This window comes from Misgurnus anguillicaudatus, chromosome 3, assembly GCF_027580225.2.
Source record: "Misgurnus anguillicaudatus chromosome 3, ASM2758022v2, whole genome shotgun sequence".
Taxonomy (NCBI): domain Eukaryota; kingdom Metazoa; phylum Chordata; class Actinopteri; order Cypriniformes; family Cobitidae; genus Misgurnus; species Misgurnus anguillicaudatus.
Genome location: NC_073339.2, coordinates 31,533,760 through 31,551,798, shown reverse-complemented (window position 1 = coordinate 31,551,798; position 18,039 = coordinate 31,533,760). Strand labels below are relative to the sequence as shown.

General features: G+C 35.7%; 1 protein-coding gene across 2 annotated transcripts in view; it reads right to left on the bottom strand.

The window, feature by feature from the left end:
- Positions 1-18,039, bottom strand: part of tmem131l (transmembrane 131 like) — a 70,109-nt gene that overhangs the window by 13,288 nt on the left and 38,782 nt on the right. The window contains exons 7-16 of one of the 2 annotated variants that reach the window (XM_073864457.1): positions 12,055-12,159; positions 7,465-7,542; positions 7,071-7,224; positions 4,561-4,616; positions 4,361-4,466; positions 4,174-4,276; positions 1,896-2,046; positions 631-801; positions 429-495; positions 193-313 (exon numbers count right to left, since the gene is read on the bottom strand). In XM_073864457.1, the coding sequence (XP_073720558.1) occupies positions 193-313; positions 429-495; positions 631-801; positions 1,896-2,046; positions 4,174-4,276; positions 4,361-4,466; positions 4,561-4,616; positions 7,071-7,224; positions 7,465-7,542; positions 12,055-12,159 (1,112 nt within the window). Of the gene's footprint in view, positions 1-192; positions 314-428; positions 496-630; positions 802-1,895; positions 2,047-4,173; positions 4,277-4,360; positions 4,467-4,560; positions 4,620-7,070; positions 7,225-7,464; positions 7,543-12,054; positions 12,160-18,039 lie in introns of both variants that reach the window. The other variant, XM_073864449.1, reaches the window with a different exon arrangement.

The window sequence follows — 18,039 nt, the reverse complement described above, 5'->3', positions numbered from 1 at the left end:
AAATAATCACACAAGTTCTGATACACCCTTATGACTGCCAGGATATAATCGGTCCTGATCAATGGGTGTTTTCAAACAATGGGCCATTGTCAGATAGTAGTTTTTAATCTACCAATATAATTATGTGCTGATACATCTGTGCATATAGGTCTGCATTTACAGTGCATACGCTTGTGCATGTAGCATGTTTACCTGCAGGAGAGCTCTTTGCTACAATGCCATCGGCTACACAGCGCAGAGGCCAGGCTGCTGTCCACCCGCCAGAGAGAAGAAAAGGACTCTGGTAGAAGAGATTGCTGCCACTCTGCACGTCCTATAAAGGTGGACATTCAATAACTATTACTGTAAGCAAACTTATTAGAAATGTTATCAGAATGACTACAGTGTAGAATAAAGCTTCAATTTGACTGTTCGGCTGCATGTCACACCTGCTCTGGACATATGCAGAGGACAGATCTGTTCACACTCCTGGGTTGATTCAAACATAACATCTCCCTGATGAAAAAAAATATATATTAGGATGCAGTCCCAGGTAAAATGGTTCCTGTAGATCAACTGGTGGGGCATTGCGTTAGGGTGGATTTGATCTCCAGGGTTCAATGTTACTTGAATACATTTTTTGATCTTTACCTCTGAAGCAGTAGGAAATGTCTGGAGGTGAAGCTCTAGTGGAAGCCCCACACTTGTTGTCAGGGTAATTGTGGTCTTGAGGTTAATGGGTAAAGATTTGTTGATTAACTGAAGAGACAGAATCTTCCAGCAACCAGATTTCACATCCAGGGAGTTTGTCAAATTAACAATCTAAAATATATAAATATTTATTTATAAAATTTAACAAAACCACAGTGCTGCAATAAAACGATATGTAATTTTTTTTTTAAACAAATGACTATTTCTTAATCCATCTATTTAATCATTAAGGGGCGGTTTCCTGGACAGGGCTTATCCTAGTCCCAGAGTAAAATGCATGTTTGAGCTACTTTAATTTCAATACACCTTGTACGGACACATTTTAACATAAACTCACCTAAAGGATTATTAGGAACACCATACTAATACTGTGTTTGACCCCCTTTCACCTTCAGAACTGCTTTAATTGTACGTGGCATTGATTCAACAAGGTGCTGAAAGCATTCTTTAGAAATGTTGGCCCATATTGATAGGATAGCATCTTGCAGTTGATGGAGATTTGTGGGATGCACATCCAGGGCACGAAGCTCCCATTCAACCACATCCCAAAGATGCTCTATCGGGTTGAGATCTGGTGACTTTGTGGGCCATTTTAGTACAGTGAACTCATTGTCATGTTCAAGAAACCAATTTGAAATGATTCGAGCTTTGTGACATGGTGCATTATCCTGCTATAAGTAGCCATCAGAGGATGAGTACATGGTGGTCATAAAGGGATGGACATGGTCAGAAACAATGCTCAGGTAGGTCGTGGCATTTAAATGATGCCCAATTGGCACTAAGGGGCCTAAAGTGTGCCAAGAAAACATTCCCCACACCATTAAACCATTGCATTAATGACAAATTGAACAGGTGTTCCTAATAATCCTTTGGGTGAGTATATATCAATGCAATTGTTTTGTCTCAGGATGCAGTATAGTTGTAACCTTATATTTGTGAGGTTTATTTGTAAAAACTTCTTAAATGTCCTAAAATAACTAAGGTGTAGTCATGGATTAATCTAAACCTGTATGGGAAACCGCTCCATTTACTTAGAGGTACTGTATTGCCTTTGTTAGTAAATTGCCAATCACATGAACTGAATCTCTACACTGCTAAACAGAGCCAGCATAAAACTTGACGTTTCTAATTTTATCGGCAAGCATTCTGCGACCTGTACAGACATGTGGGCACTGTTTCAGGATTGAATGTCAGGTGAGAATTACCTTGAAGAGTTTGTGCTTGTGTTGGGACAGGGAGATGTTAGTGATTGTGAAGGTGATGGGAAGAGGGTTGGACAGCCAGAGCTCCACGTGTTCTGAGCCTCTTTGTTTCTGTCTCAACTGAACCAAATAACTCAGCTCAGAGTCCAACCATCTGAAACACAGAAGGAAAACAACATAAAAAATGTGTTGTTTTAAAGTATAGTTACTTTACACACAACCATGTCTTTGTAAGCACTACACTTACCTGGCTGAACTAGGACAATGTTTAACTTTATACAAAATAAAGGTTTTAAAAGGGTTCTTTGTCTGACTGTATGGTCCTTAAGGAACCTTCAACATCCACAGCAACTTTCGGTTGCATAAAAGCATTTGTGCAGTGGACAAGACTATGAAAAAGTACGTTTTTTTTACCTACATTGTAAAACATTGTATCTACTTAAAAATTATTTACATTGGTAACACTTAAAGGAGACATATCATAAAAATCAGATAATGATAGTTTAAGTGCTATAACTGTGTCCCCAGTGCTTCTATCAACCTAGAAAATGTGAAAAAGATCAACCCAGTAACTTAAAGGCTGTTTACACTTGGCATTAACATGCGTTTTCATCGATCGGATCACAAGTGGACGAAGTTAATGCCAGCTGTAAACGGTGTTTCAAACACGGTGTGTTTCGACCACTTTCAACCACATTCAGAGGAAGTCGAAACCCCTTTCGATCGGATTGCTTTTGTAGTGTAAATGCACATATGGTTGAATGTGTTCGAACAGCCACGACCGCCTTCCCTCTGCCCATTTATCTAATCTGAGGTACTAAACACAATGTTTTACGTCTTTTCTGACTTCTGGCACACGGTGAACAGCGCTATTTTTAGCCTTTCATTGATAAAACTAAAGCTGCTGATCTCTGTAGTTTTGTTTTGAAAGCGTGTGAAAGTTGCGCGATCCTATTTCATCAATTGCGCTGAAAATTCAGAAAGCTCTAACATATACATGTACAAAACACTGTGCAGCATGTTTACTTGCTAAATAAGCAGCGGACTCTGACATAATATTAATTTGCGTCCATATAAACTCATAATTACTCCCGCTCGCGTTTGAAAGACAGCAGAGATACTCGCCCACCGTCTCACAGTACAGGACAGAAGCGGTCGAAAGTGGACAAAAGAGACGGATTTAAATACCAGGTGTAAACGTGATGTGTCTCTTTCGTCCACTTGTGATCCGATCGATGAAAACACATCTTAATACCAAGTGTAAACAGACCCTTAGTTTTGGTAAACCATTCTCTGCAAGCATGTAAAAAAATAGGTCACTGAAATTTGGCTCCCCTTGTGATGTCAGAAGGGGATAATACGGCTCTCTAATCTACACTATCCAACCACGGCACTGCCGTTTAGTGCAGAGATCAGCTCATTATCATTTAAAAGGACACACCCAAAAACGGCACATTTTTGCTCACACCAACAAAGTGGCAATTTTAACATTTTATAATAAATTATCTATATGATATTTTGAGCTAAAACTTTACATACGTACTCTGTAGACAACAAAGATTTATTTGACATCTTAATAAAGTCTTGTGAAATGTCCCCTTTTCTAAACTAATTCTTTTTATTTTTTACCGATTTAAGTATTTTTTTTAAGTTTCACTTTGTACAGTGTAAATTCTTTTCAAGAACCAAAAAAATGGTCTAATATGACAATTCTGCAATTAACATTTTCAAAACCTTTATTTCCAAAAGTTTATATAAAGATAATTATATAGAGTAAACATATTATAAAGATAACTTAGTTAATTTATGAATGTAATTTAAAGGTGCAATGTGAGACTTTTAGCGGCATCTAGCAGTGAGACTGTGATTGCAACCAACGGCTTAGTCCAGAGTTCAACCCTCCTTTTCGAAACGCATAGTAAAGCTATGGTAGCTACCACAGGACAAACACGTCATAATTGAAGACAACGTATTAACAAAACACAATATATAGAACAGTTTGTCTTTTAGGGCTACTGTAAAAACATGACGCCGCCTTCCATGTAAGGTGACCAGTGGTTTATGTACGGTAGATAAAAACAGCTCATTCTAAGGTCATAAATCAATACAGTTCATTATGCATGGTCTTTATACACCACTGATAATAAAGTTATGTATATTATATTGCATTTCTGTCACATTTTTCTAAAAGTCCCACATTGCACCTTTAATATTGTTTTTGGTCTTGCTTATGAGTAAAGCATTAAAGCTAATTTAGTAATGATGTTACTGAAATCTTTACCTTTGTGTGGCATCCAACAGCGGATACACATTCAATGTTCTGTTTCCTAATATCTGCAGGCTGAATTGACTGGAGCATTTTTTATTTTTAGTTGACAAAGACCCTAAAACACAATGAGATTTAATGAAAAGAAAGCTTGACATTTGTAACACAAATCAGAACGTTAAGCTGACAGTAAAGCACTCACTTCTACAGAAGAGCGATGCTACTTGTGTGAAGTTAGCAGCCGAAGGCGTGAGCAGCACCTCATTTAGTGCTACACTGCTGTCTGTTCTTGACAAGAGCTGAAATTCCTAAAAACATTAACAACACAAGACATAATGTTATACCACAAGATTAATGTGTTTATAAAACGATTACATGCAGAAAACACCACAAGACACATACCTTAACAAAGAGCTTTTTAACCCCTGAGTTCAACATGTAGACTCTTATTCTGGGATCTGCTGTGGATAACAAAAAATGTGCATCGTTTAGAAATAGGTCTAGATTTTAAGACAATACAAACACACAATTGGCAAATAAAAATATACAGTATTTAGCCACAAGGTGGCGTGACAATGCCAGTAAAATCATTATGTGATAGGGCGGTGGTGGTGACTGAGGAAAGCGTTACAGTTTCAAATCCAGGTAAATTGGGAAGTGGCACTTCCCCTCTGTAGTATCAGCATGAGCAAAAGACTATTAAAGTCATTATTCATAAGTTCAGAAGAAAAACAATATTTGCCCAGTCTTTAATACAACACACAACATAGATTTGCCTTAATCTTATTAAGACTGTCTTTTAGTGCCAAGTAATGTATGCAGCTTTGCTACTTTTCATGCAGGAGCTTTGTGTGTTTGTCTGAAACAGCAGTGCTGTAAAGTACTTTCACATTTATATATTCATATGTACACACGCACACACCAACACAAAATACTGAAATTAAATCTTTGATGACTGTAACTGTTAACATTTTTTCTAGATAAAGTAATATCACAAATGTTGCCTTTGTTATATTACTTGCAGTAATTAGGTATATTATTGTTTTAATAGAGAATAAAAAAATGAGTTACTGTCAAAATCAGTATTATATCAGGTCAGTATTTAAAAGTAAATTCTTAATTTTACGCAAAATCCAATATCCGCCGTGTTATTCTGTCATCTTTTCTCCCTTTTTTCCCAAAACACGATAAACAGCACTTTTCTACAGAATGCAATAAATCCGCTCCACAAATCACAGCGCACCATTCCACGCAATGTAAACGTTGAGTACACGGAATCCTAGTTTTCCTCATCTACTTTGTACTTCGTGATCAACAAACAAACAAAAACAAAATAATACTTTAATGGCATTGATAAACCTGTGATGTTTTCTGTGACGGGAAAGAAACATAAGCCATCAACATCTAATAATTTACGCAAAGCACTCGGGAGCCGGTTGTTCTCTCAACAGCATCAAGCTTCTGTCATGCTAACACATTGACCCCAGGAGATCTTATGAAAAACTTTACATTATTTTACTCAAAGTCAACGGAAATCAAGCAGGACAAAAACATTTTACAGCTGATCGCTGTGAAAAATGCTAAGCGACGACGTCAAGTATAACCGCAGCAATGACAGTGATCTTAATATGACAAAGTAAGTGTTTTGTGATTAATGACATTAATGTTTATTTTTGTAATCCGTGTGTACAACTGTTCAACTAAATAAATATAAAATGGCAAAGATGAATGCACATTTATACATTGATTCAATAGATTTATAGCATTTTGGAAAAAAAAACTCATGGATTTATTGCATTTTGTGAAAAAAATAATTCGTTTTTATAATAAATCTTTGAAAATCATTTTTTATGTCTTTATAACCTAAAGATGCTATGTGAAAGTTTGTAACAGAAAATAGTGATTTTCATCTTGTCACTTTCTTGGGATAGAAAACACGTTTTTAACAGAAATTTGTCAAAATGGATTTATTGCGTTTATTCTGCAAAGAGAAATTTAATATGCCTTTAAAAAGGCTTATGTCTGTTAAAAGCAATGAAAATTAAACACTTCACAGTCTTTACTGTATGAATTAAATATACACGCATTCGTATCAAGTATAACAGTTTCTTAGTCCATGTAGTGTCGGGTGTATGTGAACATGAGCAGCTGTGAGGAAAATCAAAACTTTAAAACGCATGCAAATAATAAAAATGTCTGCAATAGATGTGCGTTGTATATACGCTGTTTGATGGGGATGTGAAGACGTGTCGCGCTGTTAGGACTGGAGCGCGTCCTTATATTAAATACACATATCTCTGTAAAGGCAAAGACAGAAATCCAAATCTGCACATCGCACATGAGATTGGCAAATTTAGTGAGTACCGATCGAGTCATTAAATGCCGTTATCGGCCGATACCGATCTGCGGCCGATCAATCGGAGCATCCCTACAAACGGGGCATCCATCTTGGCTGCGCTAAACCCAGCGGTGGGCGCAGCGCATACCGCATCCTGTGTGAAAGCCCCATTACAGTGGCAAGAGGAACGTGCTTTCACTCCACTACAGGCTTTAATAACACCCCAATTAGCAAGGTGAATGCATGTCGACTTTATTAAAAGTTGTAACTCGCAGCAATTAACGGAAATCCGTCTTAGCGATGAACAACTTTAATCCATGTGTGTAATATGAGATGGGAAAGAGATGGGATGGAAACAAACTTCTTGCATTAATTCCTGTAGGTGTCAGTACTTGATAATGCTCAAATGTCTGTACCCTTAAAACTGCACTGAATAAAGGTAGTGTAGGCTATTTCAGACACAGCATGGGATTTGAGGAAACCTTGTGTCATATTTGGCATAAATAAACAAACACAGGCTTAAAAACCACTTTTTGCAAAGCCTCAGATATTTAAAACACTAAAATTCACATACAGACAGCATCTTCTGGCGGTGGGAGGACAAGCAGCACCATAAAATTCTCCAGCACGTACGGCTTGAGTTTATCTAGGTGGGTCGTCTTTTCCCCTCTTTCAGATAGACTGATCTGAAGTACAATTCTGCCCTCCTCTGATACTAAACACCAACCCTGTGAGAGTAAAAAAGAGAGAGAGGTAAAGACTAAGCAAAAAATGCCATCAGCATGCAACACACCCATCAACACAAATCAAAGGAATGCAAAACCTTTTACTAACAAGACCTGCCCTGTCTCAAAGTTAAATCACTAGCTAACTTGTGAACCTGTGACTAGATACCAGAACACACAGGTCACAGATACACAAAAACAAGTTACTCTGTAAAATGTCTTTTTTTATTAAAAACGTTATACCTGGAGCTGATTGTAAAACATTTTTGGTAAACTGCAGTCGAGCAGCAGACCTAAAATGGTTATATTAGAAGCATCTTCCTGCAACGGCAAAAGAAAAACAACAGCTATGAAAACATAAATACATGACATTTACATTTATTTAAAATATGATTTTATTCAACTAAGCAATACTAAAACACAAGCAATTTATCATATTAAAAAACAATAACAGCAGAAGTACAAAATTTAAAGAGGCCATTTATAGAATAGAAAATAGAAAGTGTGTAATTGTCAATGAGGCATTTATGGCATCTTCAGGGGTACAGTACAGCATTTTGATTCATTCTTTATGCATTCTCCATCAGGGATTTCACTTCCAGCTTCTTCAGGCAACATGAATGATTCAATACATTCAAAAGGTCTTCAAGTCACCGAGACTTAAGGAAGCAAAAGCTAGCAGACCACTAACTGATTTTCCCATCAATTTTCAGCCACATTTACGTCTGTAAAGACATGGCATGTATGCAGCCATGACTTTAAATGTTAGCTTGAATCTACTAAGGTTTGAAATTGTGGTGATGCTGATAACCAGAAGAATAAAAAGTTCAAGATGGAATGGGTCAGGTGCATTATGTAAAATAGACCCCATAATGTTTATCTAGATGTTTTATTTGGATTTTTTTACTTTTGTTTTTGTTTTATTTCCTCAAAGTTGTCTTGAAAGTCACCCATTTTAAAAGAACAGTTAAAGGCAGACTACCAAAACACACTTCAGCAGTAAGGTGCGTGTCTCCTAACGGACATCGTTGCCTGGGTTGCGTATGTGTGGAGCGGATCTATCAAATGAAGGTCCAGATTCTATTGGGGTAGGGGTGTGTTTGTTTAGGTGATTTCAAATGTCAACATTGGCTTTCAGAGATCATGCACCCTGCCTTTAAATGTCATCATGTTATCTTATATGGGAGTCAACATGATGAAACTCCATAGCAAACACATCCGTCATTAAAGTAATCCAATTGATTCAAGTGGGTCAAATATGTCTGTTGAAGCAAAACAATCCATTTGATAGAGAAAACAATTCATATTTTAAGCTTATTTCGGTGTATAAATAAACAGTGCAGTAAGTTTAAATATGGTGGCACAGTGATAACATCAAATCTTAACTTGCTATATCACACTCAGTGTGACAGTGTATGTGACAAGACACGCAAGAAAAAATGAGATTCAACGTCATTTCATTTGACAAATTTTGATTACTTAAAGGGATAGTTTGGCCAAAAACTACATTAAACCCATGACCTACTCACCCCGACGCCGTCCGAGATGCAAACGTCCATCACCCTTTAAGAAGAACACATTTTTAGTTATTTTAGAAAATGTCTTTTATCTTCCAGCTGTTAAACAGTAAAGTTACGGGGTCCAGCTCCTTCAAGTCCAAAAAATGTGCATACACCCCTCCCCAAAGAAATCCAAACGGCTCCAGGATGACAAAGAAATGCCTCCCGAGGGCAATCCGCACGATGCTGCCGTAGAAATATCCACATTCAAAACTCCACAAACGAAAACAACCAGCCTCCGGCAGCGCCGACATCCTAGACTCCTCTGTAATCTGGAGAGAGTATTAGCGTAGTGTGCGCACTTTTCTTAGTGACGTATGACAAATGCAGAGGGCGGGGGCACAGAGCAGCAGCAGAGAAACCTCCATAAACTGCGTACGCTCTCATTTTGAATGCGGACGCGACTAAGATTGCGGCGTCACCGGAAGCAAGTTATTTTCGCTTATAAAGTTTTAAATGTGGATATTTCTACAACAAAACGGCCCGGATTACCCTCAGAATGCCCTTGTCCATCATCCCGGAGCCGTCCGGATCTATTCTGTGAGAGATGGATGCACACCCTCTGGACTCGAAGGACGTGGACCCGCAACTTTACATTTGATTAACTGCAAGATCTAACATTTTCTAAAAAAATGACTGAAAATGTGTTTGTCCGAAAAACGATGGACATATGCATCTCAGGAGTAAATTATGGGTTTAATATCATTTTTGGCGAACTATCCCCTTAAGACTCTTTTCTAATAATGGATGTATGCTTTTTGGAGCATCACCATACTGGCATAAAAGATAACATGACAGCATTCTAACATACAATTGATGGTAAGTATTACTTAATTTGCATTTTATTTCTATGTGAGAGTGTAAAATAATGTATATACAGAATAGATTTTTAAATAAGTCGTGTATATTTATAATGTGCTTTTTTTGGTCATTTCTGGAGCATTAAATGGATTGTGGATATGATTGTAATGCGTATGTAATAGGGTTGTGCCGATAGACGATAGTATTGTGCATCGACGATCATCAGATATATCCCCAATAGCAGGCTTTCATAGCGATAGATAGCGATGGTTATTATTAGGGGTGCACCAATAAATGCCGATATACACTAATAATACCTGGCTGATAACTATTCTTAATCGCAAAGCCGAAAATATTCGCAGCCATTTCATGTACTACGGCTTTTGATCAGTACGTTGAAATCATCTGAAAAAAGTCTGAAATCACTGTTAGTTTGAGTCGTTTAACATGCATTTGAAAAAGCAACACTCGTCAAACATAACCATTATACATATTCTTTATGATCATGAAAATACTTGAGAAAGTTTGAAGAACAGCAATATAAATGCGTGTGTATAGTTACTCGTCTGCAGCGCATATTGAGTTTCTGCACGAGAGCGCCCCCCTGGCATTTGGATGCAGCGGCATTTCACCATAATTCATTGAGAAGCATAGCAATCATCATCGGCCGATATATCGGTGCAGCCTTAATTATTATGATCATAGTTTCACATTAACATGCGCATTGCGTGTTTTTTCTTGCATGAGAGGGTTTGCGCGAGAGAGCTTGTAACACATGCATATTTCTTCTTGCACGCACCTGGACTTAATGCACACGTCTTGGACTCTTGGACCTGAATGCGCGCGGCATGGACTCCTTCTAGCACCAAAACTTGTAATGCGCATAATTCGGACTCTTCCTCGCAGTTGTAATACACACGGCTCTGACATTTCCTTGCACCTGAGAGGTGTTAGCGCGCAGAAGGTTAAAACCAGCTAGTGTGTTGTTCCCGACACCTGGTTTCCCGCAGGAAATTGTAAAGCGCCTGGGTTTTAATGACGCGCTTGGATTAATGGCATCAGTTTTAAGAAGGTTGCGGTTATGACAGTGTTGCCCTTGATTCTTTTTTTGTCCACCAATCAAGTGACTTCATAAATGAGTAAAAAAATGAACAAAAAATTTATCAATTATTCCTCGCCCCCCGATACTATTGTGTAATGTCGATGTCACAGGCTGATGATAGGACGATCTCAAAATGGGGCATATCGCCTAAGCACTTGAATGTAACATTGTATCTATTTGCTGATATAGTATAACAATTACAGTAATGAGTCTACTAAATAGATGCAGGTGTATGCCTGGAAACATGGCACTGATGAAGGGTTGATCCCAAAAATGTTTTGCACTCTTTGCACTTTACGGCATCTGGACAATAAATTCCTTTGGGCTTTTTGGCCTAATTTTCGTGTGCAGATCTCATTTGTTTTTGTTTTTTTGTTATCATTCCATCTACCCACCACCAGAAGTTGTGTTTGGCGCTATGCTTCATCAGACCCCAAAGTACTTATATTACGAGAGAATTTTCATAATTGGGCGAACTATTACTTTTAAAGCACCGCAACTACAGCTTCAGATGCCTTTGATGACTACACAGGATTTCACGCTGTAAGCAGCTACAGCTTTACAATATCAATACACACAATTGTTTCTCCACGTTGACTGAACGAAGGGCGTGATGGTCCAGTCAGCTGAACTTCATCAAAAACAGGCATCGACTGATGCTCAAAGACAGCGTGATACAGACACACCCGTAAGTTCCACTGCGGTGGCTTCATCCAAACAGTTCTGAACTCAATTTGAATGTGGCCGCTAAAACAGTGGAGTGTCTATATTAAGACTTGTTTATGAAAGACAAGTCCCAACAGAACATCTATATGAGATAAAACAGACATCATCACCTACTAAATTTCTGAGAGGGGCCTTGTTCCCTCTATCCCAGGAGAAGAAACATACAATGGTGCTGACTTTGTTGGGTTGCTGCCTATAAATTTACACTTACACTGAACAGTCTATAATCTTCAATCTGTATTTCAACTAATATTTTTGTTATCTCTTAAATTTGCACACAAAAGCTATAGTTTATTATACATGCTGAGCAGTGCTTTCCGCACAGACGATAACTATAAGACAAGAGTGTACAGTAACGCGAGTTTGTTTCTGCATTCCTGTCATTTGGTTATTCATTGTATTCAAACATCTCCATGTGTATAACTGTGCAAATGTGTATGATAACTTGAGTGTATATGTGCGTGTGTGTGCGTTAATAGCTATGGCAGTAATAGAAGACTGAATCACTCAGCTGTTGCTGGATCTTGTGACATATAGCACAACGGACATAGCGCAATTACCAAGAATACCTTTAAACTTTTACCTAATAAAATACCATTATTATCACAAATTAAGCAAATACTATAGTAAATGCATGAGGCATACCTGAGTTTGTGTTAGCTTAATGCTTTGTATGTGGGGAAATATTAAAATGCTGTCTTTTTTGTGAACTTCTTTGACAGATCCATCATGGATGCCAACCCCAAAAACCTGCGAGAAAAAGACAAACACACTATACATCAATCACCACTAAAACATGATACTGTATCACAAATACAGAGACTTCAGTAAGATTTTAAGGGTTTTTTATAGTGTTCTTATTCTTCAAAGTAGTTTTTTTATTGTTTTATGTCATGAATATTCTTTGAGGAGCGCGAAGGTATGCACCATACACAAGGTACAGAGCACAGCGAGATTTATTGCAACTTTTATGAGGTCTCCAATGACTTATCATCATTAAGTAACTGATTATCAGTATGTAAGACATCATGTGACCTGCTTGCTTGACCTGAATGCAAATATGTGTAGATTTTTCAGCTGGTGATTTTACCATGGTGAATCTGTTTGATAACACAGTACCACATTATTATGGCACGACGATCAAACTGGCCATACCAGAACTTCCAAAAGTTCTGTCCACACCGATAAGCTTTATGCTCACCATTGTGTAATGTGTTGTAATGTTCATATTTGGTCTTTATTTCATGACGGCACAACGTGACGGGTGTTTGATTCTGTTAAATTTGATATTCTAAACATTTGTAGATGGGGTTTCACAAATATGTGTCACATGTAAAGTTGCCAACTTATACTTGTAAGTATAATAATTATGCACAAAACTGTTAATTGATTAATTCGGAAATTAAAGTGCATACTAAATGCACACGATGACTTCCCATCGTCCTTCACATCTTTGCTTTTCTTTTATTCTGCTCACAATCTGTTCCTCTAGGGTTTGGGTCATGAATATTCATTTTATTATGTGATATTCACCCTTACTACAGACTACAGGAAAATTTAAAAAAAATAAAAAATAAAGAAAATTAAGCACTAGCCATTGGAAAGCTGTACTATGACCATTTTATGAATGAAAGCGTCATGTAATCTTAGCGTGGCAGCTCCAAGGAGGCAGCGTTAAAGGATTAGTCCATTTTCTTAAAAGAAAAATCCAGATAATTTACTCACCACCATGTCGTCCAGGGTGTTGATGTCTTTCTTTGTTCGGTCGAGAAGAAATTGTGTTTTTTGAGGAAAACATTGCAGGTTTTTCTCATTTTGATGGACTTTGGTAGAGCCCAACATTTGGTGCTTGACTCAACACTTAGCGGTTTTTTTCGGCGGAGTTTCAAAGAACTATAAACAATCCCAAACGAGGCATAAGGCATAAAACGATTGTCATTTTTGACAAGAAAAATAACAAATATACACTTTTAAAGCACAACTTCTCGTCATGTAGATCCGGTCGTGATGCGCCAGCTGACCCCACGCAATACGTCATGACATCAAGAGATCACAAAGGACGAACGCGAAACTCCAACCCAGTGTCTACAAGTGGTTGAAAGAGGACCGTTCCGACATTGTTGTATGTCAACTGATACTAATTAATGTCTTTGTGGCAGTTTATTGTTTAAAATGGTCCGCAAATGTGCGTTTTATATATGTAACACGTGACCTCCTAACGTCACTACGCATTTCCGCTAGGTTGCGCTGGACCGGACCCAGACGAAAAGTTGTGGTTTAAAAGTGCATATTTTTCACTTTTCCTGTCAAAAATGACAATCGTTTTGCTAGATAAGACCCTTATGCCTCGTTTGGGATTGTTTATAGTCCTTTTAAACATTTTTTTAAAAAAAAGTTAAGTGTTGAGTTAAGTATCAAGTGTTGGGCTCCACTAAAGTCCATCAAAACTAGAAAAATCCTGCAATGCCTTCCTCAAAAAACACAACCTCCTCTCGACCTAACAAAAAAAAAACATCAACACCCTGGATGACATGGTGGTGAGTAAATTATCTGGATTTTTCTTTTAAGAAAATGGACTAATCCTTTAATGTTAAACAAAACCATTTTTATTGGGATAGTGATAAATCTGGAATCTTTATCTCACTGTACATGAATAGTTTAAAAAAAAATATTTTACAATGATTGAAAAAGTGAGTGCACTGTTAAAACCTGTAAAAGGCCAAGTGTGTCATTTCTCCTTCAGAAGCACAAAATTGCAAACAAAACAAAATGAAACTATCATTCCCCCCCTCCAAGGTTCTCAATGTCCTCTCGATAAGTATAACAATTCATTGGGTAACAAATATTTAAGGCCAATCATATCAGCAGACGGACTGCCTTTATCACGGCATACTCCCTCCATCTGCACTTATTCAGGTAAACAATAATCTACCACCAAACTTGTGCCATTAGTTTGTTTGGTAACACTTTACCTGAAAGGGTGTTCAAAAGACTGATATGACACCTTCATAATCATGACATGACCCGTGTCATGAACATGAAGGAGATTTTATGCACGTTTATGACAACTGTCATTAAAGCAACAGTATGTAAGAAATGTATATCAATTGATCATAAAATGGCCCTGATATGTCACTAGACATTAAAGGCGGAGTCCATGATGTTTGAAAGCCAATGTTGATATTTGAAATCACCTAAACAAACACGCCCCTACCCCAATAGAATCTGGACCTTCTGTTGATAGACCCGCCCCACACATACGCAACCCGGCATTTGATTTGATTTTATTGGCTATAAGTGTGTTTTGGTAGTCGGCCCGTCTCCTTTTCCAACGCGTTTTTCAAACATCGTGAACTCCGCCTTTAAGAAATCCGGCCACTTTGTGAATGCAGTACCAGTTTTGGCCACAATCCTACATATTGTTCCTTTAAGTGTCATTTTTTCAATTATGTAATTTTTATGCAAAGATGACTTTGAATTGTCTTTGTTATTATAACTTGTCATAAACATGACATAGCAGAATAATTATCAAACTTAGGAAACTACCTAGCTTTATGGGTTAACATTACATTAAACTGTAATTTAAATGTCATTAAGTGTTAATACTAAGTCAAATAATTTTAAATAACTTAACAAAATGCAACAGACACGTCAAAATATTATCCTTCATTTTATGTATGTGCACAATACATAAAGAAACTGACAGCTAACAGAACTTTCTCACACAGAGGGTTCTGAAATTTTCTGGAAAAAAAACTAAAAAAACATTTAATCAATTAAATTTAATGTAATTAACTTTGCAGCGATATGGAGCCAACACTGCATGGCTTTACCCATTACTGTACTGTTTTCATTTAATTTGAGGTGAATCAAATGATCTCCAAATGCAATAAAATATAATTGTATCAATTTTAATTATTATTATTATTATTATTATTATTGAATTATTTATTATATTTGTTAAACACATGGAAGAAACATAATGAACTGAAAAATATTTGTGATGTTGTTATAAAACTATATGACAGAGTATTAACACTTAATGACAATTTAATGACAAATTATATTTGCACCACTGTAGTTGAGGTCAAGAAAAATATTCATGACTCTGTTATAAAACTATATGACAGAGTATTAACACTTAATGACATTTTAATTACAAATTATATTGTACCACTGTAGTTGAGGTCAAGAAAAATATTAATGACGCTATTATAAAACTATTTGACAGAGTATTAACACTTAATGACATTTTAATGACAAATTATATTTGTACCACTCGAGTTGAGGTCAAGAAAAATATTCATGACGCTGTTATAAAACTATTTGACAGAGTATTAACACTTAATGACATTTTAATGACAAATTATATTTGTACCACTGTAGTTGAGGTCAAGAAAAATATTCATGACGCTATTATAAAACTATTTGACAGAGTATTAACACTTAATGACATTTTAATGACAAATTATATTTGTACCACTGTAGTTGAGGTCAAGAAAAATATTCATGACGCTATTATAAAACTATTTGACAGAGTATTAACACTTAATGACATTTTAATGACAAATTATATTTGTACCACTGTAGTTGAGGTCAAGAAAAATATTCATGACGCTATTATAAAACTATTTGACAGAGTATTAACACTTAATGACATTTTAATTACAAATTATATTGTACCACTGTAGTTGAGGTCAAGAAAAATATTAATGACGCTATTATAAAACTATTTGACAGAGTATTAACACTAAATGACATTTTAATGACAAATTATATTTGTACCACTCTAGTTGAGGTCAAGAAAAATATTCATGACGCTGTTATAAAACTATTTGACAGAGTATTAACACTTAATGACATTTTAATGACAAATTATATTTGTACCACTGTAGTTGAGGTCAAGAAAAATATTCATGACGCTATTATAAAACTATTTGACAGAGTATTAACACTTAATGACATTTTAATTACAAATTATATTTGTAACACTGTAGTTGAGGTCAAGAAAAATATTAATGACGCTATTATAAAACTATTTGACAGAGTATTAACACTTAATGACATTTTAATGACAAATTATATTTGTACCACTGTAGTTGAGGTCAAGAAAAATATTCATGACGCTATTATAAAACTATTTGACAGAGTATTAACACTTAATGACATTTTAATGACAAATTATATTTGTACCACTCTAGTTGAGGTCAAGAAAAATATTCATGACGCTGTTATAAAACTATTTGACAGAGTATTAACACTAAATGACATTTTAATGACAAATTATATTTGTACCACTCTAGTTGAGGTCAAGAAAAATATTCATGACGCTGTTATAAAACTATTTGACAGAGTATTAACACTTAATGACATTTTAATGACAAATTATATTTGTACCACTGTAGTTGAGGTCAAGAAAAATATTCATGACGCTATTATAAAACTATTTGACAGAGTATTAACACTTAATGACATTTTAATGACAAATTATATTTGTACCACTCGAGTTGAGGTCAAGAAAAATATTCATGATGCTGTTTAAAAACTATTTGACAGAGTATTAACACTTAATGACATTTAAATGACAAATTATATTTGTACCACTGTTGAGGTCAAGAAAAATATTCATGATGCTGTTTAAAAACTATTTGACAGAGTATTATCACTTAACGACATTTTAATAACAGATTATATTTGTACCACTTTAGTTGAGGTCAAGAAAAATATTCATGACGCTGTTATAAAACTATTTGACAGAGTATTAACACTTAATGACATTTTAATGACAAATTATATTCGTACCACGGTAGTTGAGGTCAAGAAAAATATTCATGACGCTGTTATAAAACTATTTGACAGAGTATTAACACTTAATGACATTTTAATTACAAATTATATTTGTACCACTCTAGTTGAGGTCAAGAAAAATATTCATGACGCTGTTATAAAACTATTTGACAGAGTATTAACACTAAATGACATTTTAATGACAAATTATATTTGTACCACTCTAGTTGAGGTCAAGAAAAATATTCATGACGCTGTTATAAAACTATTTGACAGAGTATTAACACTTAATGACATTTTAATGACAAATTATATTTGTACCACTGTAGTTGAGGTCAAGAAAAATATTCATGACGCTATTATAAAACTATTTGACAGAGTATTAACACTTAATGACATTTTAATTACAAATTATATTTGTAACACTGTAGTTGAGGTCAAGAAAAATATTAATGACGCTATTATAAAACTATTTGACAGAGTATTAACACTTAATGACATTTTAATGACAAATTATATTTGTACCACTGTAGTTGAGGTCAAGAAAAATATTCATGACGCTATTATAAAACTATTTGACAGAGTATTAACACTTAATGACATTTTAATGACAAATTATATTTGTACCACTCTAGTTGAGGTCAAGAAAAATATTCATGACGCTGTTATAAAACTATTTGACAGAGTATTAACACTAAATCACAATTTAATGAAAAATAATAATTGTACCAACGTAGTTGAGGTCAAGAAAAATATTCATGATGTGTTTTAAAACTATTTGACAGAGTATTAACACTTAATGACATTTTAATGACAAATTATATTTGTACCACTGTAGTTGAG